The sequence below is a fragment of the Talpa occidentalis genome, unplaced genomic scaffold, assembly GCF_014898055.3.
Source record: "Talpa occidentalis isolate TD23 unplaced genomic scaffold, MPIMG_talOcc4v2.1 talOcc4.16, whole genome shotgun sequence".
NCBI lineage: Eukaryota > Metazoa > Chordata > Mammalia > Eulipotyphla > Talpidae > Talpa > Talpa occidentalis.
Window position 1 is genome coordinate 34,674,218 of NW_023601653.1, and position 26,164 is coordinate 34,700,381.

Consider the following 26,164-nt stretch of genomic DNA (forward strand, 5'->3'; position numbering starts at 1 on the left):
TTATTTATTTATTTATTTATTTATACAAGCACTGGGTACAGTTAGAAGTGCGGGAAGGTGAGAGAATTCACCAGAGCCAGAGCGGGGAACAGAACAGGCAGACTGACGAAATACACTGCTGAGGGGAGCAGCGGGCATGGCAGGAGAGGTCTGTGCACCATGTGGGACACTCACCAGAGGCCGGGGATCGAACCGGAGCTTCAGAGGCTGCAGGCAGCTTCACAGCCCAGCACTCAACCGCTGCACCACCAGAGAAGGCCCCCTTTTTTTATTTAAAGATTTATTTATTTATACAAGAACAGGGGTACAGGTCAGAGGCACCAGAGTGTGAGAGAATTCACCAGAGAGAGCGGGAAGCAGATGAGGCAGTCAGAGTGAAGACACTGCTGAGGGGAGCAGCGGGAGAGGCAGGAGAGGTCTGCCACACCATGTGGGAATCTCCCTGGCAGGCCAGGAATCAAACCTGTGCTGCAGAGGCTGTGGACAGCTTCACAGAACAGCGCTCAACCCGCTGCGCCACCAGGGAGGCCCAGTATTCAGAATTATACATGAAGTTTTTAGATATTCAAGGATTCCCCAGAACCATCAGTGCTCCGCCCCCAAAATATTCATAGAATTTTAATTGTTTTCTCCACAGATCTATGTCCCCCTGCCCCATAGCATAGTTTTCATAGATCTATAAAAGTGATAAATGAGTAAGGAATGGGTAAACTAGACAAGGTAAATGATCATTGGTACATTCAAAGTATCTTTTGTTTTTCATATAACTGAAGCTCATCTGCATGTTCATTGTTAAAAGTGTGTTATTTCTTCTTTTTCAAAGTTAAATTGCTTTTACATCAAGAATCCTTAAACACGAGGGTAATTTTAGCAACTGTCCTTTCTACCTCAGCTCGCCCAGGAGCAGAAGTTTCAGTAAGGAGCATTAGAAACACGGCTTCTCCCCATGTCCCCACGACTTTTAAAGCAATTCCATATAAGCCAGAACATCTAAGTAGGAGTACCACAGAGACCTTCACTAGAAGCACTATGGAAAACTCCAGTCAAAACAGCAGCATGAGGCAGCATTCCAATCTGCAGACGACTAGAATTACAGCAACATCATGGGTTCCCTGGACTACTCAGCCCTTCTCCAAGACCACTGAAAAGGTAAAGGAAGGTGTGGGGGACTGTGCAGTATGGTTTGTGAAGGTCTCAGAAACCCCATGACTTGAAAAGACTTGCTTTGCTGAAAAGCCACTATTAAGTAGGTGATTAGACACTTTGTGTCCTAGGTGCAAGATGTACATAAAAGCATTTTGTGTAATGCAAAAATCATCGAGACAGAATTGAGATTCCTACACCTTTATGAGGTGAAGGCAATTAGGCTGCTATGTTAAATTACATTCTTGTAGCTTGGTCACATTTCTAAGCTCTAGTCGGGACTCATAGTCTTACACATAACCTAAAACCAGGGGATAGACTTTGAGGTCAGAACCTTGCAGATCATCCTGCTTATATGTTAAAACCGTGTGTGCTCTTGACAAAGGGAAAGAGTCACAATGCAATGGAGGACTCAGGAATCACTATCGTTGATTTTGAACACATCAAATGTAAGCGAAGTCACAAAACAATTCCCCATCAATGTCCACAGGGTGACAGATAAATTGAAGAGCAGAGATGGCACACTGAGTGAGCTTGCACAATGTTTCTGTTTCTGGGGCTTGTCTGTTTGGTTTTGCTTCCCACTCAGGGGATTAGGCCACCATTTAGGCAGTCCCTATAATGATAGCAAATCCAAAAGGCTAAGATATCATTCAATAGTGTTTAGTTGCTTCTTTTTTTTAAGATTTATTTATTTTTGCATAAAAGAACTGGGGTACAGGCCAGAGGTGTGGGGAGATGAGAGAATTCACCAGAGTCAGAGTGGGGAGCAGAACAAGCAGATTGACTGAAATACACTGCTGAGGGGAGCAGTGGGCGAGACAGGAGAGGTCTGCTACACCATGTGGATAGCTCCCTGGCTGGGGATTGAACTTGTGCTTCAGCAGCTGGCGATAGCTTTTTAGGTTGCGTCTTAACCCCTTGAGCCACCAGAGAAGCCCATGTTTAGCTGCTTCTTAATAAACAACCTAATTGATTTAAAGAAAGCCTGAGCTTTCTTTATGAGCTTCTGGGTGGTAGGAACTATATTTATTCAATTGTGTATCTCCAGTACCTGAACAGAATGCTTATACTTCATAAAGTTCTGTGGGGGGAAAAGGTGTGGAGTAGAACAAACTAGAGTGGAGGGGAGGGGAGTGAAATGGAATGGAATAGAATGAACAGAATGGAATGGAGTGGAGTGGATTGTTATGGGCTGGGATGGAATGAAGTAACGTGGAGCAGAATGGAATGGAGCAGAGCAGAGCAAAAGGGAACAGCGACAGTAGGGTGGAGACTAGGGAACTGAGTCTAGGAAGTGGGTGGAATTGTTGACCACTTGAATAATGTATGACCCATCTACTGTTAATGTCGAGGTGTGAAAGTCTAGTTGAATAACCATACTTTTTATTGCCTAAGTGTCTTGAAATTTGTATGGGCTCAGTGTTTAATAAGTTTGTATTGTATGATACAAACCATTTCATTTAGAGGCTAATTATCAATTTCCTTTTTCTTCCTTCTAAATCCCTCCCTTTTATATCTTAATCACCTTTCAACTCTTCAGAAAGAGTAAAGCAGGAAAAGTGGTAATGATGGTTGTTCTGTGTAGTGGTTTTGGAAAATGTTGATTAACTTAACACATATTTCTTAAAGACCTAACTAGCATCAGAACAGACTGGCTGAGAACTCAGGCATTGAGTTAAGGCCCTGATTGCCTCCCTCTGGCTAATGACTGGGCAAGTTATTTAAATTCTCCATGTGTCAGTTTCCACACCTATAAAATGGTATCTCCATCCTTGAGGCTGTTGTTAGGACTGGAGAGGTCATCCATGTAAAATGCTTACTACAGCACCTGGTCCTGCAGGTGAAATAATTTGCAACATAATAGCTGTTATTGCTAATTTCTGCTGGGACACAAAGATAAATGAAAAATTCATTCAAATTATCACCCTGAAGGAACTCGCCTTATACTGTGGTGTTGAGGAAATAGAAAAATATATAGACTTTTATGGAATACAGTAGAGAGGTTCCTGTCTGGTGTGGAAGTTTCAGGCAATGTTTTCTGCTGGAGGGAATAGCTGGCCTGAGCTAAAGGAATATAGGAATCTAATATAAGGTGGGGAAGGTAGAAAAGGAAAATAAGAAACTCATGTAAGGTGGGGAAGGTGGAGGAACTGGGGTGGGGCAGGATGGAAAGTTAGAAAGTGATTTCAATTTTTAACTATATAAACATTTTAAAGGAAGTTGGGAATTTTGTCACTTCAAGTCAATCATGCACTCCATACTCATTTATTACTCAATTATTGAGAACTTATTATGTGCCAAAAATTTGGGGGCATATGAAAATAAATAATACATAAAAATGGTATTAAAGACTCCCATAGAAAAAAACACAGTTATTGAATGTAGGATCAGCACTTTGCTAAAAACATAGAAAAATTTTTATATAGTTTAAGGGCCCTGAATTAATTCACCTATGTACTGAAGTTGAATGTATATTAATGAAGATCTCAAACAGTTTCAAATGCAGTGATCATCTGGAAATAGTCACTAGTTGCCATGTGCTATTCTAATTAGGAACACTATTAAATTACCTGTCATGCCTTTTGATCACAAACATACTTACTCAGTAGGTTGAGTAAAGAACACTTTACCTGAAATGGAAATCTAGAAATGAAAGAATAAGAACTCAGATTTTATGCTTAGAAATGCCATGTCATTAATAAATAATTTCTGTGGCAGGACCACAGTGTTGTAGACCCACAACCAAAGAATGAGTTGGGGTTGAACCATGGGGCTGGGATTGTCACATACGTGAGTCTTTCCTTCCATTAAGAGTCCTTCTGAGTTATGAGGAATGTAACATGAAGAGATGCTGTACAGTATCTGAAGAGAAGAGACTCTCAGGGATAAATATAATAGCTAAGATTTGTAGACCCAGAACTATACTAACAATTTTCATATGTTTTTGGAAGTGAGAACATATATCCATTTCCCATTATTGTGTGACAAATTACCCCAAAACTTAGTAGTTAAAAAAAAATTTACTGCTTCTCATTCTTTTGTTGAGTGGTTGAGAGTTGTGTTGGGTACTGTGACACTCGAGAGTTCTTGGGGTCTTGCGGGTAAAGAATTTCAGAAAGCACCAGGAAAAAGCTTAACAAAGCTTATTAGGAAGCCAAGTACCTGCACAAGAAGATAGTGGGCAGCCTCCGAAAGTGGGAGAGCTGCCCCCAGCTGTAAAGCCTCTATGGTCTTTTTCTTTCCAGGTAAGGAGTCCCTCTTAATTATGTATAACTTTCTCCCTTCTCCTCCCAACTCCCAGAACTTGAATTCCCCTGCCCTTCAGAGGCCTCCTGGATTTGCCAAGTCTTATCTAGACCTTGAGAGAGTTGATAGCCTTAGCTGGAATATCAAAATGCAAAAAAACGCAGCTGTACTCCTCTGGGGAGTACGTGAAGCCCTTTTCTATCCCTCACAGATCTTCTGCTGGTTTCATCTGGCCTCACTCTTAACAGCACCTTTCAGTTTGGAGGGTCAAGGGAGCTAGAAGAGTCACAATAGCCTCATTTGACTGATGGTTGTTGAGGGCTGTAGGCTGGGACATCTTGCTCTCCATGTGGCCTTTCATCCTCCAGTAAGCTACACCAGTTTCTTTATGTGATGGTTAGGTAAGATTTGCAAGAGTGCAGAGTGGAAACCAGGAGCCTCTTGAGGCCTAGGCTCTGAAATCACACAAAGCCTCATCTGCCACATTCTATTGGTCAATACAATCACAAACCAGGTCAGATTTGGAGGTGGGAAAAATAGACTCCACCTAGACTTCTCTATTGGCCAATGAGACAGGCAGGGCTAGAGGCAGCAGGAAGTCAATTTGGTGGGGAACCCCAGTGATGGGTGTGGGAGAAGTGGCCTCAAAAGGGACAGAGGGTGGGCCTTAAACTTCCCTTTAGTTTCAAAACCTGATCAGCTTCCATCTATTGTTTGAGCAGTGGACTCTCAAGAGAGCTCCAGTTTAGATCCCCTCTCGGCCATGTGACCTTGGTGGAAAGACTCTGATGCAGTGGTAAAGAGCTCCAGGGCTCTAATGTCAGAGAAACCTGGTTTACATTTTTATATCATCTACTAGATACTCCACCCAATCATACTCATTTCCTCTTTAAAATAAGGATAATTACGTGTTTCATATCGACCTCATAAGACAGTTGCAAGGATTAAAATGTGGTTAAATAAAGAGTTTAATACATCAGTTTTACGTGCTAAATAGTTAATAACCTTAGCAACTGTTTTTGCTTCATTGTTCTTTCTCTGTCTACTTCGTGGAGTTATTGTAAAAACTAGATGAGCTACCATATGAAAATGCTTCGAAAGGAATGAAATGTTTAATTGGCTCCTTTCAATTTTGCTAAATATCCACAAATATTGTTTGGAGACACACTTTCTTCACCCCCCCCCTCCCTGCCCCTTCCCGGCCTGGGAGAGTGGCTGTATTTCCTCAGTTCATGAATAGCCATTGTGGTCCTGGGCTGGGCTTTTACAGCACTCTGTTTCCTTCCATTTGGCCTTCAAAGAGGTCACAGCTCACGTGAGTCTCCAAATAAGTGAGAAGGCAATTGCAGAAAACCCCCACCTCCTCCCACTCCTGCAAGCCCAGGGGTTGTTATGTTACTTAGAGTATACAGGAGAGTCTCCCCACTGCCAACAGTGTTCTGTGGCCAGAACTAAAAATGAGATAATAGTCCCCATTGCTGAGGCAAACCCACAGAAAGAGAAGTACAAAGATTTGGGAGGAAAAATAAAAACAAGAAACATTCCCCAAACTGTTGCTCATGAAAGAGGACTTGAGTGATTTCATGTGAACGGGATGAAATATAAACAGACTCTGAGATTAGGGCAGTGCAAAGGACCACATGAGGGGGTAATATATTGTAAGCAGGATGGTTCCTGAAGATTCTAATCTATAGTTGGCAACATTAGATGCCAAATTCTGCCAAAGGGCTTGTCATTTTCTTGCTTTGCAAGCTAACGTGGATCCCCCCAGGTCAATAACATCAAATATGATTTGCAGCCCACTCAATCCCCTCCAGCTTTAAAGTCTCCATTTTTTCCTTTTTCTTTGTTTTCTTTTGGTTAACATGATTTGCATTGCATTCTATTTTGCACACAGAAAGACTGTATTCACCTTTTGTCACAATATAAACCATGTACACGTAAGGCGCAACCTTGAAACAGAACTTGCACTTGAAATGGGCTCTTCACCATGCCTACAGGTCCCTGGCACAGAGATTTCCCTGGGCAGATGAGGTCTCTGCAGGGAGGGCTGATATAGTGGGAGAAGAGAAAGGCAGAGGAAAAGGAAAATAAGATCAAAGAGACAGGAGGATGTGCTAATTGAGATAGGAAGTCTGTGGCTCTCCTGCAGGCCTTACAAACTCCAGAATCACCTGGGAAGTATTTCTTTTTTTCCTTAAACTTTTTTTTAAAGATTTATTTATTTATGCATACAAGAAATGGGGTATAGGCCAGAGGTGCGGGGGTTGGGGGGAGGGGAGGGGATTCACCAGAGACAGAGTGGGGAGAAGAACAGGCAGATTGACTGGAATATACTGCTGAGGGGAGCAGCGGGGAGACAGGAGAGGTCTGTTGCACCATGTGGGTACTCCCTGGCCTGCTGGGGATCAAACTCATGCTGCAGTGGCTGTGAGTAGCTTCATAGGTTGCATCTTAACCCTTTGCACCACCAGGGTGCATTTCAAATATAGAGATTCTAAAGTGCTGCACCAGACCTACTGAGACAGACTCTACTGATTTAAGACCTAGCACCATCTTTGCACAATGTATGCATTTTCATTATGGTTATATAAAATAAAATATTTAAAAATAAATAAATAAAGATGTCAGTAAGACATTAAAAAAAAAAAAAGACCTAACACCAGAGTGTAAAAGCTTCCCCACTGAGTCTAATTACAATTAGGTTTGATATAGATATATATATATACACACACACACACACACACACAAGAGTGTGTGTGTGTGTGTGTGTGTGTTTGTTATATGGAGAGGAAGAGAGGATGATAAAGCAAACGTGGCAAATGTTAAAAACGAAACTATGGTTATCCGGACAAGGGAATGCCGAGACACTGCTCTATTGTGAACAGTTATCTGTAAGTTGGAAATTATTTCTAAATAAAAAAGTTGAAAAAATAAAAAGAAGAGTTCACTTAAGGACTTTTAGAGAGTAGAATCTGAGGGCTGTTACTGAGTTAGGACAACCAGTTGCTCAGACCTTATATCTGTCCTCTTCAAGGACCAGGGGCAGGAAGGGGGGCGGCAAGGAGAGGGAAGCCCCATGCGAGAAATGAAGAATTTCCAAGAAAGAGCAACATGGGCAAGATCAGTACTGGTGGATGAGCCAGCTGATAAGTATGAAGATAAGATAAAGCAACGCTGGGGGAGGCTGCTAAGTACTTTAAATCTCTGTCATTTACCCTAGTTGGTATTGGCTGTACCCACATATTCCACTCACACAGAGGAGCTTTGTAAACCAGCTCTTGTAAATGATGATGAAAAGCAGGAAAGCTATGAATTCCAGGAGCTGTCTTTGAAATAAAGATCCTTCCCATTCTTTCCACACTTGAGGGGAGCTGGCAGTGAAATATCATTGCAAAGTCTAGATGAAATTCTTATGTGGGAACCTTCTATTTTGGAGGTACATGAGAGGCATGTGTGTTTTCATTACCGTTTTGGACCTCAAATAGATCTGAGTCAATGAGCACACCCCATTTGTGTAGCTTTCCTTGGTACCTGCCCTTCATCTCTGGGCCTGAATATTTATGTTTCCTCTACTTTCTGTGAGACTGTACTTCCAGCCAGCATAGCAGAGGCACAGAGAAGATTCCCCACGCGTGCACCTTGCTGAATTTTGACCCTGGGTCTCTGAATCAGGTGACCACCTGATTGGGAAGGATTAGATCTTCCATGGAGTCGGGGTCTGCCCTCTTGGAGCACTGACTTGGACACTCACTGACTTCTCCAAAGGCTTAGGTGCTAGGTAATATTAAATTCTGCGAGGATTTGAAGGGTTTCTGGTCTGCACTGGAGTTGCTGAAGAATGCAAGCTTGTTTCAGATTTACCAATACTTAGCCATGCCCTTGTTGTGTGTGTGTGTGTGTGTGTGTGTGTGTGTGTGTGTGTGTGTGTGTTTGGTGGGGGGGAAGGGTGAATGTCTACTCTGTCAACATATTAGTAGACATTGAGTCTCCAGAACCTGGGTTCATAGGGAGATAATGAAGAGACATGACTCCTTCCTTTAGGAGATTTATAACGTAGCTGATGGTTTTATCATTACATTTTTTAAAAATGTGATAAGATCCTTTGATCTTCTACTTTGATCACTGTCAGCTCCAATACTCAGGAGACTCTGAGATGCCAGTGTCTGCTTCCTCTAGCAGAAAAGGATAAAACAGGGGTGCTCTGTGGACTGTGACTTGAGTAAGGCAGGCAGACAACAGGCCCAGCAAGTCTCCATCTTTTGGTTTTCAAAAGAAAAGTCAAAAACCGAGATTTTTTTACATGTAAAATCTCCTATTTTTCTCAATTTTCTCCTACTTATTCCATTTTTTTAAACACTACTGAGACCACACAATAAAAGCCAGAATGGGAAGCACACATTGACCAAATAGTAGGTCCTCTTTTTGCTACCCATGGAGAATTCATGGGAAATAATATTCTGGCAAAGTGATACATAGAAAATCAGATGACAGAGTATTTATGCTCCAATCATGAATTTCTAAGGGTAATGAAGTGGATGATCTTTTTTTTTGTTTGTTTTCCTTTTCCTGAAAGCCAGAGCTAGCATGTGTTATCCACTGTCCTAGGGTTTAGATCTTGTGAACACCAGGACCTAGAACCTTAACACCCAGCAGCCACAGCCATTCAGGCAGTCCCACTGCAGCCTTGGGTCTTGCTTGCCTTTCTGGGGAGCAGGACTCACTTCTCAGGGTGGAGCTTGTGCACTGAAAAGGGGAAATGAAGATGCAGTAGAAGCACTTGAGGTTGAATTGGTGATTCTTTTGCAGCCACATCTGGTTTTAACTCACTCATCTGTGTATGGTGACAAAGTTAAGCAAAGCCATTTCCTCCAGATTAAAAAAAATTAACACTGGGGGAGGGGAAGAGGGTGAGAAACCAGTGTAGGGAAAAAATATGCCAGGAAACCTTAGAGATGTGTCTGAGAGAGATGTGAGAGCTTGCTGCTAGAGAGATATCCGGCACGCCCACCCCTCCCTTCCAGGAGTTAAAAAATCTTGGCTTGGCCAAGAGCTTGAACAGTCCTTAAAGGTCCTTTGCGCTTGCCTTGTGAAGGGCTTCTCCTGGGTATGAGTTCAAAAGCAGTGACAATTTATTATGATTTGGAGGTTCTCAGAAAGATATTCTCATCCATTGACTGCCCTTCTCTACTGTTAGTGGGTGTTCAGCACCTATGATTTATTGTTATTCAGTAACTAGTACTACTAGTAATAATCATAGTATCCAACATATATCAAGTCGTTGAGCCAGAAGTGGAACTTTTCATTAGTTCTTACAACCACCTCCAAATGCCTTGATTATTTCCACTTTCCTGCAGACCTATGACCTAGGGAGGTGATGACCTAGGAATCTAGAAAGCTTCCTTGAAATATAAGTATCCTAAGTGATATCTCTAGACAGAAAAAGAGTATGTCATGATCCTTTTTTAAAATTGTTTATCAAAATTATTTTACCCTAAATATTAATGTACCTTTATGATACCTGCTGCAAGTTAAAATTGTATTCCCTTTGGCTATAATTTACTATTGAGCAAGTTCAAACTAAAACTTAAAAAAGGATTGCCATTTGCAATTGCTTTTAATTGCCGTATTCCTTTATTGTTAGGCTTTCTTCTTGTTAAAAAAATATTACATATGAGAGTTGTATAACAAAATTACTTCCTCAGAGCAACTGGTCTGTCACTTAACATTTATTAAGTTTGTTGCCTGTTGGTCCTTTTTCCATAAACAAAAAAATGGGAGAAAATACATATAAATAGAATTATAAATGAAAGAGGAGAAATCACAACAGACTCAGTAGAAATCAAAAGAATAATCAGAGATTACTATGAACACTTATATGAAAACAAATTCAACAACCTAGAAGAGATGGACAAATTCCTAGAATGATATAATCATCCAAAGCTGTACAAAGAAGAAATAGAACACCTAAACAGACCAATTACAAGCAGTGAAATTGAGGCAGTAATCAAAGCACTCCCCAAAAACAAAAGCCTTTTTCCATAAACATCTGAACTTTATTTTTATTAAGGTTATAAACATCCTATGTGCATAGTGTATAATAAATATATATCATATGCATAATATATAATAAATATGTACTATATACATGATGTGATATGTCATATAATGTGCATATTCTATATTATATAAAATACATGATCATCTATTATGTGTTATATCATTAATTTACTTATTTGAAACATTCTAAAATTGTTCAAGACCTTCGAATTCACTTACATAGCTTCCTGCAACCAGAAACCTCAGTGAAATTAAACAGAAAAAGAGCAGTAAAAGATCATTAACTCTCTTTAATTTAAAATGATATCTAGTGCAGGGTTTAGTGTTGGGGGATTAGCAATCTGAAACTATTGTTTAGAATTTGAATAGCTCCTTCTCACCAATGAGAGCAGAAAGGCATGTTAAAAAACAGATTTTGGGCCTCCTAGGAGGCACAGCTGGTTGAGCGCAGTGCTGTGAAGCTGTCCACAGCCTCTCTGCAGGGCGGGTTCGATTCCTGGCCAGCCAGAGAGATTCCCACATGGTGCGGCAGACCTCTCCTGTCTCACCTGCTACTCCTTTCAGCAGTGTATTTCGGTACTTCTGCCTGTTCTGCTCTCTACTCTGTCTCTGGTGAATTCTCTCACCCTCCTGCGCCTCTGGCCTGTACCCCAGTGCTTGTATAAATAAATACATCTTTAATAAATAAATAAATAAATAAATAAGATTTTTTTTTTTAAAAAACTACAGATTTTTGGATTCCACTATGGGGTTTCTGATTTTTCCAGTTGTGATAGCCCTAAAATTTCCATTTCTAGTCGGTTCTCAGATGATGGCGATGCTACAATTTGAGAACCACTACCCCAGTGACTGCTGCCTCCTTCCCTTTCTTCTTTTCTCCCTTTCGATTTCCTTCCCCCTCTTGTTTTTTCCCACCTCATTCTTTTCTTTTCAAAGCCAACCTTCTCTTCTTTTTGTTCCTTTGCCCATCTCTCTCGTTTTGCTCTTCTCTCTTCCTGCCTCCCTTCTGAGATGACTTTGAGACAGCCAACAAGAAGATATTTGGAAGGACTTGTTTAGAGCATCTATTCATATAACAACATTTACTAAGCAGTTTCAGGGATTCCTTCATTTAGCTATCTATTCGATAAATATTTGAAACTCTACTATATGCCACTCTCTGTGCAAAAATAAGATACAGATTCTACCCTAAGGGAATTCCCCAAATATCTAGCGAAGACAGACAGTATAAATAACTAGGTTATTATTGTGTCACTAATGCTCTGTATTAAACAAATGGGCTGCTGAGTGAAGAATGATGAAAAGAAACTTTCCCCTGTAAGGTCAGAAAGGGCCTGACCCCAAAGGAATGTGTTTATGCTGAGATCTAAGTGTTGAGAGGTAGATAGATAAGTAGAGAAACTGAGGAGGAATGATCCAAAAAGAGAAAAGAGCAAGTGCAATGGCCCTGGGGCAGGAAAAGATCCACATGGGTGTCTCCCCAAACCTAAACCATAGTGTGGCATGGCACATAGTAGGTGCTTTGGCAATCTTTGTTGGGAGAATGACTGAATGATTTATCAGATCCAGACAATTGGAACACAGAAGGCAAGCAAGGTGGGGACAAGGAGTAGTGAAAGGCGGGTTATGAAGGACCTTTGAGGTCATTGGTGAAGCATTTGAATTAACCAATCAAATTTACCATTCTGCTCTGCCCTTCCCTCCTGCCTGCTAAGAGTCCCCACACCCAGCTCAAATCCTTATCCAAAGCAGCTCTTCTCAAAGTGCGGCTCCTGGACTCCCATGACCAATTCCATGATTCCACATCTATGTTCAGAATGTGACAAGCGTTATGCTTTCAGCTATAAAGTCATGATTAATGAATATGTAAATGATAACCATTACTAATTTATGCTTCTGACAATTTGTTTAGAAGACAGTTGTTTGTTCACTCTGCTGTAATTAAAAGCAGCCCACCCTTCCCAGGTATTCTAGGAAAAGTATCCTAGTAGAAAAGAAAAAAGATTGTCCTCTGGAGTTACAGGGTGGCTGAACATTCCTGGAATGCAGTAACTTCTAAAGTAAATGCAGTGTCATGCAGGATAAATAGGTTCAAAAGAAATTGAGGAATTCTAAACAAAGCTGAGAACAAAGAAAAAAATGAATTGATTTATTTATACTTTGTACAGTAGTTTCAAATAAACTTGCAGTAGAAAACTTGGAGCTATCTAGCAGCTTTTCCCAGTTCCATGCTGCTTTTAACCAATTATAATTCTCTTTAATTCCTCATATTTTTATATGTGGTTTTTAAGGAAAAACATGGAATCAGTGACAGTCTGAGTTTAAACTTTCCCTCCTTATTTCATAATAATGTTATTTTCTTTGGATTATTTGGGATGCACTTAATTATTGGGGAGCCCTGCTGTGAGTCTTAAGGTGCTCAGTGACATGTATGTGTGTGTCTATATATCTGGGAAGGAAATCTATGACTATTGGTTCTTTATGTATTACTATGACTTCATATACAGTGATATTAAAATATATAAAAGACATAATTCTAAATGTATGTGTTTCTCCTTGATAAGTCAAAAATAAAATAATTGTATTTAAAGAAATCCTTCTTTTCCTAATTTCTATTCCAAAGGGCATTAATAGCAGATAACTGTTAATATACATTTTGAAAGCACCTAAACTATGCTGTAGTGAGGATATACTGTTATTGGCTTGTTTGATTAGTCATCTTCAAATTTTGCCTTTTTGATGTTGCTTGTTTTATAAGGAAGGATTGTAGAGAGCAAATTGGAAATGAAATATAGCTTAAAATTTAACTGATAGAGTACAGTAGGCTAATGGTATATAGTGTTTGAAAAAAGAGATTTGGGAAAGTGTGAAGGAGTTGGGATTTAAGGAATATTTTCACAAAGGGCAGAGGATATTTAGTACATTTGGGTGGGAATAATCCAAATCTCAGGGACAATTGATAAGAAAATTTTATAAATCTCAATGGAAAAGACTAAGAGAAAGATGGTTACAGAAATGAGGTGTGACCTGTGTGGTGGATGAATTTGAAAGAAAATCACAAATGTGACTTGGGCGGAATCTGTTACTAGGCAAATGGACACTTACACAGCACATGAAAACTTGCAAAGATGCTTGAACATATGTGATAATATTTAGTCTTCCTAAAAACTGTGCCAAGTATTTAGAGTAGGCTTGCAGTAGCTAATGAAGAGAGGATGGGTAAGTCTCTGGTGATGCTTGAAGGCTTGCCAGGCTTTGAAAAGCCATTGGATTTTAGGGCAAATTTCAGATAAAAGCTCTTAAGTAAGATGAGTAACCTGTGCAGAGATACGATTCCCAGAAATAGAGGGTGGCTTTAGATTTGACCTTTAAGTGCTTGCTAACTTGAAAAGGCGATTTGAAATCTCTGGTTTGGTCACAGATTGAAAACTCAGAATCTCCGAAAAGGTAGTAACTTTATTTTTTCATTAAGAGATTTTCTTGAAAACAAACTTTCTAACAAGAATTGACACAATTTTCATTTTTTTTCTGCTTTCCTCAAAGTAGATACAGCTGACATAGTAGCCAATACTATGGCTTTATGTATATTTTGTCTATTTGAAAAATAGAGAATACATCCTTCCCATTGCTTTAGCTCCAGAGTATTATTGTCTTTTGAAAATTAAAATGTGGAATTTCCTCTCTGGGAAGTTGTCAGAGTTGGTACCCAAAGAAAAGCAATCAGCCATTACAAAATGTGTTACATTATTCGTCTCTCATCACCTGTATATGATTAAACATTTTTGCTCTAAGGTTTTTGGGGACTTTTTAAAAACCCATTTCAGATACGTGATCACTTAAGGACTGAGGCAGCTGCTAAAAGACACAAAGTTAGTGTTGAAAATTCTAATTTTTGGTAATCTGTGGCGAACTGAGCCATCCATAACTGAGTCATCCGTAGCATTTTCCACAGCCAAGAGTTGATATACTTTCTTGCGTTGCATAGGCAATTGTGGAGCACAGAGCTCTAACCTCTGGGTGGTGAGGGATGAAATTGCCCAGCTTTGGAACGAACAATTAGTGATGATGGTTCTATTTGTTCTTCGTTAACACCATTTCTATAAGATTGGGGTGTGGGGCGGGAGAGGGCAGGACACTGACCTCTCTACACAAGAGAAAGGAGAAAGTGAATGGCAGGAAAAAATAAAGGCCATGCTGACCATGGACAAGCTCCTTCAGGGGTCTTTTTCTCCAGCTCGTGTCAGGGGGATGTGCACTGGGACAAAGGCTGCTTTGAAGTGGGAAGGGCAAAAGCACTCTAATAAAAAGCTTCAGGAAAGCGTGTAGGCGACCTAGGGAAATCTGCTGTGGTCAAGTTTAATCCTGGGAAAAGAGGCCCTGGAGAAAGCAGATGAGGAAGACAGGGAGGAAGACAGGGAAGCGGGAGGCGCAGGGTGTGGAGGGTGGAAAGGGGTGTGGGGGCGAAGTGGGGGCCTGGAAAGGGAGAGAGGGAGCAGGTATTGAGTGTGGCTAAAACGCTGGGTTGAGGACCACAGAGTGCGCAAAAAGTGAAAGTCTAGGAGAGAAGGAGGCGGACGGGACAGGCTCTGCCGCCTCTTACAGGACCCCTGGCCTGGGAGGCGGCGGTGCCGGGCGCGGGGTGGGGGGTGGGGGGCCACTTGGCCCGCTCCGGTCCCCCTTGGCAGCCTCAGGCGTTGACTCCTCGGGGCTCCCTCCCTCGCCGGCGCATTGTTCCTTTGCCGGGAGACGAGGAAATTGCCTTTTGATTGCGGAAGTCCGCGGCCGGGGCTCGGGGCGAGGCAGCGCGGGTCAGAATGGCAGCGTGGGAAGGGCGGCGCGCTGCCTGCCCCCGCCGCCTCTCGCGTCCGCAGCCCGCCCGGGGCGGCAGAAGCAGCAGCAGCAGCGGCAGCCGCGGCGGCTCCTGCGCGTCGCCAGCCGGGAGGGAAGCGCCCTGCGCCCGCCGGGCGCGCTGAGCGCGCGCAACAAGTGGCCCCCGGCGCCCACCGTCGGGGCCACCGCGCGCCCCGGCCCCTCTGTCCCGACTGGGTGGAGACCTCGGAGCGCGATGCTGAGCCATGGTGCGGGGCTGGCCTTGTGGATCGCGCAGAGCCTGCTGCAGGTGAGTGACCCGAGAAGGCGGCACGCGCTAATGCGCCTCTTCCCAGCTGCGGACCAAATCCCCACTAGACTGTCTAGTCTCCTGGAAAGTAGGTTGTTTTGAAGAGGGAAGTGGTAGAATTTCTTCCTCTTCCTTGGAAAGGAAGATCCTCTTCTGAGCCTCCAGCCAGACTGTCAGCTTATTCTACTGTCAGTAGCAAAAAGTCACCTTCTTTCTGCAACCGCTCCAAGAAGGAGCGGCTGGAGAGAGAGTTGCCTTCACTTCCAGTGCGGGCTCTTTCTTTAGCAGGAGGGCAAAGGGAAAGGCTGAGGCTGGGGAGCCAGAGTGGGTGGACAAGGCTTGGGAGCTTGCTGTGAACTTGACCCTGTGCAGTCCACACTGTGGGCTTCAGCTCTTGTCTCTGGTTCCTTTGCAGACTGTCCTGGGTGAACCAGTGAGATGTAACTTCACCCTGATGGAGTCCAGGGTCTCCAATCAGTCCGCGTCTCTCCAGTGGAGAACTTTGGGGTCACACTGTAACTTTAGCCTCATCTATAGCAGTGATACCTCGGGGGTCGCTTCTTGCCACCCCACGCGGATAGACAACACCACCTATGGATGTAACCTCAAGGATCTCCAAGCTGGAACCATCTATAACTTCAGGATTGTGTCCCTGGATGGAGAAGAGAAAATTGGGGTCTTGCAAACAGGTAAAGGGTGACAGGTGCAGTTGACTGAGCCCTGACTTTTCAAGTTGGTGTTCATATGAATTCCACACACAGAAAAAGTAAAGGTAAAAATACCTGTAAAGATAAATACTGACAAAGATTTCCAGTGTCTCAGATCTGACTAGAAGCAGCTAGGTTGGTGTTTCAAGGACTTCCTTAGTGCTGAAAACATCAGACTCACCTCTTGAAAGGAGAGTACAGCAGAGTCACTGGGCTGTGGAGGGAATTTGTTAAAGTGATGTGGTTTGAGTTTCCACAGCACTAAATTGTCAAGACCTGGAATAATTTTAAGTGTCTTTAGAATAAATAATGGAAGTGTGATGATTAAGGGATATGTCTTAACTTAGTTTTATTTTTGGAACTAGAATATAAAATCTTCAGGAATAGAACCATTCATAAGCTCTGTTAGAAAAGTCCCTGAAAATGAGACTATGTAAATTATGTTATATCATTTGGGAATCAAGACAATATCAGAGAATGTCTTTTCTGCATCTCGAATGAATTACTTTCCTTACATTTTTGGTAAACACTTCCATGCCAAAAAAAAAAAATGGTAAGAATTTGTCTTTTCGATCTTAGTATTATCTGTGAAAAGAGTGTGTTAGATTTGGTTATTCGGTTCCAAGTTCTTACCAACAGTCTGCCACTTAGGTCAGGGTCTCATACACCTCAGTTGCTGAAGTCGCCTTCAGATGACCAAATTTTCTGTTGTATGAGTTGGTTAGTCTTCTTAAACATTATCTGTATTTGCTTCTATAGTGAAGCCTTACTGTCATCTAGAAAGACAAGTTTAACTGAAAAATTCCAGAAGTTAAATTTAGAAATGTGTTGTCTTTACTATTCTTTCACATGTCAATCTGAACTAAGATTACTTCTGTGGCTACAATTCTTTAAAGAGGTGTGAGAACTTTCAGTTGTCAGGACCATTAACTGGGTTCATGTAAATAAGTCAATCAAATTAACTCTTATTTTTTTTCTAAGAAAAAAATCAAGAATGCCTAATTATTCATTTAACTTACTTCAGATGAAAATTTTAGATAATTTCTGAGATTTTCAGGAATTTGAATTGGAAAGATACACCACTTAAGAATTTGCTTGTGTTTTTATATGGAATCAGAGATAGACTGAATTCCACCACAAAATTAGAACATTTTACAGACATTTAAGTGTTTGAGCATTTAGTCATCAAGTTGTTGGTTTCTTGGTGTGTGGGGATAATTTTGTGAATACTTAGATGGCTAGTACAGTGAAATTTATGATATAAAACTTCTGATGTGTTCACTGCACTTGATTAAGGAGTGTTGAAGGGGGCAGAATGATTTATAAAAATAGGTGTGTCTTTAGACACTTATGGAGGAAAAAATATAAAGACATTAGCATACAAGAATACAGGCATTTAAACAGAGGTTTTACTTTGGGGAGGAAAATTGATGGAAAAGGAATCATTGAGGGTATTATTAGTTGGAATGCGCTTTGAGTTTGTGCGTGTAGTTCTTTGAAGTCAGAGGCATTTGTGAAATGTAAGAAATATTTGCCTTTTATTGACTGTGTTGAGTTTTAAAAGAATTCATCAGCATTCCCAATGTGTTAGCATTCAGGTTCTCATCAGTTTTCTTAAAGAGGTGCTTTTTACTACAAATATATTTTTCACCACAGATTTTCTGAGCTCCATGATGAATGTGAAAAATGAAATTTGCAGGTGGCTTGTGTTATGACAAGTTTTTTCACACTTACTTGTATGATGGTATAACCCTTCTTAGGATATTCTGCATTTTAAATTTTTATTTAAATGAACATTTTATTTGCTATTTTAAAAGGCTGTTTGGGGAGGGTTTTTTTTTTTAAGTTGGTGATTGCTTGTATTTTGTCATTAGTGTTTCATTCTAAAGACATTTGTGAAATTTTCATTTAGTTAAGAGAAAGTGTTAGTGTTCCTCTGTATTAATTGCTAAACCATAGAGATGGGCTCCACAAATCACATTTTGCTGTTATTAAAAATAGGAGCATGTAGTAATATAATGTTAAATCTGAAATGTAACTTCAAACAAACAAAAAAAGGTCATTCAAAAGGCCTTTTTGCCTGTCTTATAAGTCTAGAATAAAATAGATGAAGGTAATGCATGATTTGGCAAGAGATACAGTAGTTGATTTGATTATTGGTGTTATTTCAAGTGTGATTTGTCTGATGTTTTTCTTAATGTGTTGTCTAGAATGGCTAGTGATTTTTGCACCATGCAGATATAACCTTATAGATCAAAAATTTTAAGTAAATGAGTAATTTCAGCATGATTCAGTTTTCACTGCAAATTTTCAATCAGAATCAAAAAGTACCTATATGGATTCAAATTCAGTTCAGTAAACATTTATTGAGCATGGACACTGTGGGGAATTATGCCAGAGAGTGATTGATGAGCTTATAAAGATGATGAACAAAACATGGCCCTGCCCTTGTAGTCTGCAGAGGTGAGAGAAGGTCATCATGGAGGTGATGACAGAGTTTTTACCACATTTTTCCTGGATGCAGACCTTGTCCTGCCTCATATATCCATGTTTTCATAACCATAGAAAAGACATATGGAATTTCTCAGGTTTATTTAACTGCCAAATGGTTGATGCAGCAAGAATATCCCTTGAAAGTAAATTTATTTAGTTGTGAATTCATCAGAAATCAGATACTGGTGATAACAGATATTGAAGATTAAGCATCTTATAACTCTCTCTATTCAGAATCCAGTTCGGAGGCTGCAAACTGGTAGTCTCTGGGGATGTCTGGGTATCTAAATAACAGATATGTATTGTTTGGCTCACAGAGGGTGTGAAAAATCCAGATTATTTCGCTATCATTAAAGGTGAAAAATTCACATAACAATCTAAATGTATGGATTATTTTAAAATATTGGAAGATTTGGTGAAACTGGGCAAGTTTTTCTAGAATGCTCTAGAGAGGGTTTTGTGACTTCTCTCTTCTTAGATACTAACTCATTGGCATCCCTCTGGGCCACTTCATTTATTTCCTTGCCTGAATGCACCAGAAAGACCTTTGAGTTTGTTGAAATGAAACCAAGACTTTTCATTTAAAAATTTATCTGCCTACCAATTAGTTTTTCAAGCTTTTAGAACCTAAAATGGCATTTAGAACATAGTAGGTGTTCAATAAATAGTGATTTAATGAATAGATAGATGAATGGATGGATGGATAAATGATTAGGTAAATGCACAGATCTGTGAGTAGGTAGGTAGGTGGATAGATAGATAGATAGATAGATGGATAGATTGATAGATAGAAATGAGAGGACTATTTAGTGGGAGAGTGTACATATACTTAATAATAGGGTCTAGTCACCTTCAATTATGACTAAATTACAATGCCCAAGGAAGTAGTCTGATAATAGATAACCCTTTTGTAGTCAATTTCAGCTACTTATTAATCATCCTACAACAAAAAGGAAAAAAATTAGCTCTTTTGATTTGGCTAATTCCATTGTCTTTAATAAAAAAAAAATAGTTGCTTTAATTACCCAATTACCGCTTCAGCTATTATTTCCACTTCAACTGTTCGTTATTATGTTGTTTGCTAAGTCTTCTATAACAAAATTCCCAGACTGCATGGTTCAAATAACAGAAGTTAATTTTCTCACATATCTGGAGGCTTGAAGTCCAAGATAAAGGAATCAACAGGTTTCTTCTACGGTCTGATTGTCTTAGAACTGCCTGCCTCTTCTCTGTCTCCTCACACTACCATCCCTCTGTTTGTTGTCTGTGTCCTTCTCTTATCTCCTCATAAAGACACCAAGCAATTGGATTACCTTCAACAACTACCAACTGATAGTAATCTTGCTTCATCTCCACCTACCCCCTCCATAACATTTTGATATAATGCAAGTCATCATTTAATTTCATTTATATAAATATTCAGTATTCTTCTCTGATAGGTAAGGGTTATTGTTTTACTATAACCACAATATTGTCACACATAATATTAAGAAAGATTCCTTACTATTTAGATGTGCAGGTTTGGAAGCACACATTAGATAACAGTTCCTGAATCTCTATATTAGAGGCCTCTGGGCAGTAATCTGATTGGAAATAGAGGCCCACCGACTTCTCTTTGTGCTACACTTATATAACATTTTAGATAATATTGGGAAAACCTCAGTTGTTAATATCAAAGAATTAGACTGGACAGCTGGGGGATATCACAGGATGAAGGTGTTGAAGTCTCCATCAGTGCTGACTCAGTTTCCCAGTTCTCGCTAGAAATGAGTGTCTTGGAGTTAGCTTAAACTGCTTTCTCACACCACTGTGCCCTTCTGATTTTAAGTCCTACTTGACCTTCTGAACTTGTTCAATTTCTCTTCCTTCTTTGAAGCCCACCTCTGAGACTTCAGCCTTTGCATATCATGCTCATTTGTGTGACACTGGCCTATATTGCTCTCAACAGAAGCAATGCTCTTACTTACTGCCATTTAGTGAGTGTCCACCAAGCTGCACCAGAGCTTTGAACTTGGTCTCTGTCACCTCTTAACATTTACAGCTCTGTGAAGTAGGTATTGTTAGTCCTTCTTTACAGAGGAGGAAACTGAGCATCAGCGATGTTAAACAATTTGCCTAAATCTACTCTTGTAAGAGACAGTGGTAGGATTTGCATTCAGGCCTAGTATGACAGCAAAGTCAGCCTCTCTGAAATTTACCTTCTCTTACCCTTTTCACACGTCTTAGCTACCTAAGTGGACTGTAGAATGCCAGGGGCCAGTGGTCTACTACTTACATACCTAATATCAAATAAGATGGCTGGCAAAACAAGTGGCATCGTGTGCTGTTGCATGATGTAAAAGATCGTCCGAATTGCTTTAACTTTCCTTTCAAGGTTGTTAACTTTTGAAAGTTTCTTACCGTCTGAACTTTATAGCTAGAGTATAAAGGTGATAAGTCAAATGCATGCTAATCATCTTTACAGTAAATCAGAAAACTGACTGTAGCAAACAGCGACAATTACAAAGTAAAAGGAAATTACCTCTGTATAAATATATTTAATTAAATGGATGTTGTGAGCAATCCCTTTTCCAATTTTTTCTTCTGCCTATTTTCAAACACCTGCACAAAGCAAAGGGTTGTGTTTTCCCCCCAACCCTCTCCTGATTTTACATGAGAAAATTCCCAATTGTTTATATTTGTTCCATAAATGCAACTTCCAGTATCTTAGCTGCTTTTTAAAAACTAGAATAGGAACTTTATGGGAACTCTGTAAAGATACAGAAATTGGCTCTGTAATTACTAAAAAGATAGATCTCTTGCCTGGAGTCAGGTGGAAAAAAAAGTTTGTCGAGTGGGGGTGATGTCCAGTTTGAGAAGACCTTAAATGCCTGCAGAGAAACTTAGACTTCATCTTATGGAAGTTCTTGGTATGTCAAGGGTAATGAAGATGGCTAGACAAGAGAGAGATATACAGAATTTATTTGTTATAGCGGAGGAAAGATAAAATAAGGATAACACTCAGAAAACTCTTGGAGTATTCCAGGTACAAGGTGATAGGACCCTAGGTAGAGGTTACCCAGAGTAAAATTAGGAGGAAAAAGAAATGGACGAGGAAACATTTTTTTTAATTATGCAATTTTTATGGCTAAAGAATTAGATTTAGCTATCATTGTTGTTATAATTCATTTTGACTGTGCTATTATACCCGAACCATGAAGTGAAAATTCTATGAATTTACTTATTATACTCCATAGAAGACCTGTAGTTTGATTTTTTTTTTCTTCTTGTTGCTACACTGAATATGAGACTAATTTCCCACCCTGGGAAATGCTGATATTAAAGTGTGATAGAAGGAACACCCATGAAGGGGGGCAGGTATTACAGGCTCAGCCGTTCCCGTATGACATGAGCAAGCCACTTAATGTCCCTGACTCTTTATTTCAACTGAGAAGTAGATTGTAAACTCTCAGATCCTACACAGACTGTGGTGTGTTTTGACTTCAACGAAAGCTTTTGGCACCAGTCCATGGCTTGACTGCACTGCTGTTGTAAGGTTGAATTTAGTTCCAAAATAAATGCTATCATTTCAAATTCTAAATGCACTGGAATATTGATAGGTAATAATGTTTTAATGGTCATACGAAAAATATTTTATGTAAATATACTTGCATTTGTGTGTGTGTCTGTGTGTGTGCGTGTGTGTGTGTGTGTGTGTGTCCATGAGACTTGCCCCCTCCTCCTAAGTCACGTTGTTTTTTTAAAGGAAGAATTCATTTTGATTCAGGAATTTAGCTAAACTTCATCTGTTCCTTTGAGAGCAAAAAAAAGTGGGTTGAAACTAAGTCTAGTTATGAAATTGTGAGGCTTCCTGATGCTGACAGGTTCATTGAAATAGAGCAGATGAATCCTGCAGAACTTTGCATTTGGCATTCCATATTCCAAACTTCCAAATGTTTGAAAGTAAGAAGTTCAAATAAGATGTCTTAAATTTATGGCTAAGGATAAATTTTGATAATAATGATTTATTGCTTAAATTTATGGCTAAGGATAAATTTTGATATTAATGATTTATCATTTCTGACAATTATCAGATTTTGTAATACTTCACTGGTTACTGTGTATCTAAGAGGTGATGGATAGAAAAAGCCAGAAAGGTTGTAAATGCACAGAGTGTGTATTGACACCTCTGTCCATCAGCACTAATGACATAAGTCATGAGGGTTTTCAAATTACATACCACCTGTTGAGATCAGTAGATTTCAGATATATAAGTAAATTTTTCTCTTTATATATTTTTTACTATTGAGGTAACATTGCTTTTTGTCTTTTTTATTTATATATTTTTATATCATTGTTCATTTTTAAACAATGTTTGCTCTGCCCCCCTACCCCCAGATGTAATCCTAACATTGCTTTATAAATAGATTTTCAAATAACATTAAGACGCTCCCTGGTGGTTTAGTGGCTAGGATTCAGTGCTCCAAATAGCTTTTAATCTCTCTCTATAATATATATAATTATATGTATGTGTGAAATGAACACATATGTTAGTGATGGAAGCACCTAATTTGCTCCTAATAAAACATTGAAAACCTTTTTAACATAGCAGAATTTTCTTGGGTTTGTATTGAGAAGAAGTCTGAAAACTGTTTAACTTCTGCAGTAAGCACAGCAATAGTGGCCGACTGCCAGTACAGGCTTTATCACAGCAAAAATGGGGTTTTAAGTGTTTGTTTCCAGTGCAGGTTCTAGCAAGCCCAGGCACTTCCCAGTCTCATTGTTCCTTTGTTCTAGCGGATGTACAAAGGATTGACTGTTTTGTTTTCTGGCTCAGAGAGATTAGATAAAGTGCATTTCTGAACTTCACCCTCTAGGCACGCAACCTTAAAATTCATTTTCTGTAGCTCATATTTTGCAGATTATATGTTTAGGTTATACTGACCACTGATGATTTTCCTTAACCTTTTTCTGGCTTGGTTTTAAGTGGGGAGTGACAATATTGATGCTTATTGAATTGTCACTAGAAAGCATCTGTCCCTCAAATTCTTGTCCTTAAAATGCCACTTCAGCAAAAATGTGTCATCTCAGGTGGTGTGACAGGGTGGTTCTTGAGCTTCGTTAGCCATCAGAATCTCATGAAGTGCCTTGTCCTCACCAGGCAACAAGAACATGTTGTGTCAGGGCATATCATGTTCTTTCCTTTTATTATGACTATTATGTAGCATAGAAAATTTAAATAATATTGCCAGAAAAAAACCTACTAATTTTCTTTACAAACCTATAAATGAGAATCATCTTGGGAATTTTTTCGTTTTATTTTAAGGGCTAGAAAGTTAATTCATGGGAATGAACTGATAAGATTTTACCAAGGTTTTGTGTTTTTTTTTTTTTTTTTAAGAAAAAAGTTAAGGCTACTACTAGCTTAGGTTTTAAAAAAAACTTCATTTTACTTTGCTTCCATTTTGTCAGTGATTCAGAGATAAATATATATTTTTTAATGACCAAATAGACAAATAAGTTAATGTTACTGAGCACCCATTCTATGTCAAGTAAAATCACTATATCTTTTACCCCTCAAAAATCTGGGAATGTGGGCCTGCCCTGGTGGCGCAGCTGTCGAGCACTGGGCTATGAAGCTGCCCGCAGCCTCTGCAGCACCTGTTTGATCCCTGGCCACCAGCGAGGATCCCACATGGCACTTAGACTTCTCCTGCCGTGCCTGCTGCTCCCTCCTATGCTTCTGACTGTACCCAGTGCTTGTATAAATAAATCTTTTTTTAAAAAAATCTGGGGGGCCTCCCCTGGAGGTGCAGCGCTTGAGCGCTGGGCTGCAAGGCTGCCCGCAGCCTCTGCAGCGCCAGTTCGTTCCCGGCCACAGGCGAGGGTCTCACCAAAAAAAAAAAAAAAAATCTGGGAATGTAAGTGTTGTTAAACTCCCTGACACATGGGAAAATGAACACATATAGGTGAAATTACTTGTTCAAAGTCTCATGTCCACTATGTGACAGAACCCAGATTTGAATTTGCCTCATCTAATCCAGAGCCCAGGCTCTCGACAGACATCTCCTGCTTCTGTGACAAGATTTTTCTCCTGATTATAGAAGTAGAAATAATAATGATGATACTAACAATAATAATAGTTAGCATTGAACACTTACTATGTGCCAGACACTGATGTAAGTGCTTTAGTTAAAATATCCTGTTTAATCTGCATGACAAAATAGCATTATCATCCAAGACAACTAAGACACAGGAACATTAAGGAATTGCCCCAAATACATGGCTACAAGGTAGGAAAGCCAGGTTCAAGGCCAGGTCATCAGACCCTGGAGTCTATACTCTGAGCCCATGCAGTGCAGTACGTGGGTATAAACCACACAATTTTGTTCTGCAAGCTCACCTGTGGTTTGAATTCTCAACATCACTTCTGCCTCCATTTATTTGTCAGCAAACATTTACTATTATTATTAATTATTAATATGAAATGTTATGGGGCTTATTTAATTTTTGCAGTTTATTGTACTCATATCCATCATAACATAAAACAGAAATAAAGACATAGATTGATCATAAGTGTATTTAGCATCTGTATGGTGTCTATAGGTGACTGACAGTCTGAGTGTCTGGTCATAAATGTCCTTTGAATATAAAATAAGATTATTTGCTCCTATTTGTATTAATATAAACCGCAGCAAACACCTTCTTAAGAACATGTTTCTAAAAAGATTTCAGAATTGCCACAATTATTTCATCAGTAAAATGTATTTTACCAAGAGGTAGATTAAAAAGTGACACTTTCATAGCCATGCCACTAAACCCTGAAATTTATTTATTTTTTTTAAAGATTTACATTGTTCATTTTTAAACAATATTTCTTCCCCCCACCCCCTCAGGTGTAGTCCCCATAGAGTTTCCTTCACCAATGCAGCCGTGCACCATCACCTCAGTCCCCTGTGCTCCTCCCTCCCTCCTCTGATCCCTCTCCCTCCTCCTCCCCGCAGGATGTCTCTGATTTATAATTGCCCGTTTTTGCTTTGTCGTGTTCTGTACTGAGCTACCATATGACCCGGCAATTCCACTCCTAGAGATCTACCCAAAGGACACAAAAACATTGATTCAAAAGAACACTTGTACCCCTATGTTTATTGCAGCACTATACAATAGGTAAAACCTGGAAACAACCCAAATGCCCAAAAATAGGGACAGTCTTTTTTCTCAGTGCCACTGCCCTTTAGAATGACTGCTCACGAAACGCCATTGACTTGGTTCCCAACTCAGAGACCCTTTATGCTATTTCAAGTCCCACAGTGAAGATTCAATACTTGACAAGTGAGACTCCTCTAAGTGACCCACAGTTTTGAAGGTTGAAACTAAGTGAGCACCTGGGTGTGAGACTGACCCATTCCTACCT

General features: G+C 39.9%; 1 protein-coding gene across 2 annotated transcripts in view; it reads left to right on the forward strand.

The window, feature by feature from the left end:
- The window catches only part of PTPRB (protein tyrosine phosphatase receptor type B), a 104,752-nt gene that overhangs the window by 10,077 nt on the left and 68,511 nt on the right, over nucleotides 1-26,164 (forward strand). Inside the window, exons 3-4 of one of the 2 annotated variants that reach the window (XM_037513992.2) lie at nucleotides 893-1,149; nucleotides 15,987-16,260. In XM_037513992.2, the coding sequence (XP_037369889.1) occupies nucleotides 893-1,149; nucleotides 15,987-16,260 (531 nt within the window). Of the gene's footprint in view, nucleotides 1-892; nucleotides 1,150-15,306; nucleotides 15,572-15,986; nucleotides 16,261-26,164 lie in introns of those variants that run through there. The other variant, XM_037513994.2, reaches the window with a different exon arrangement.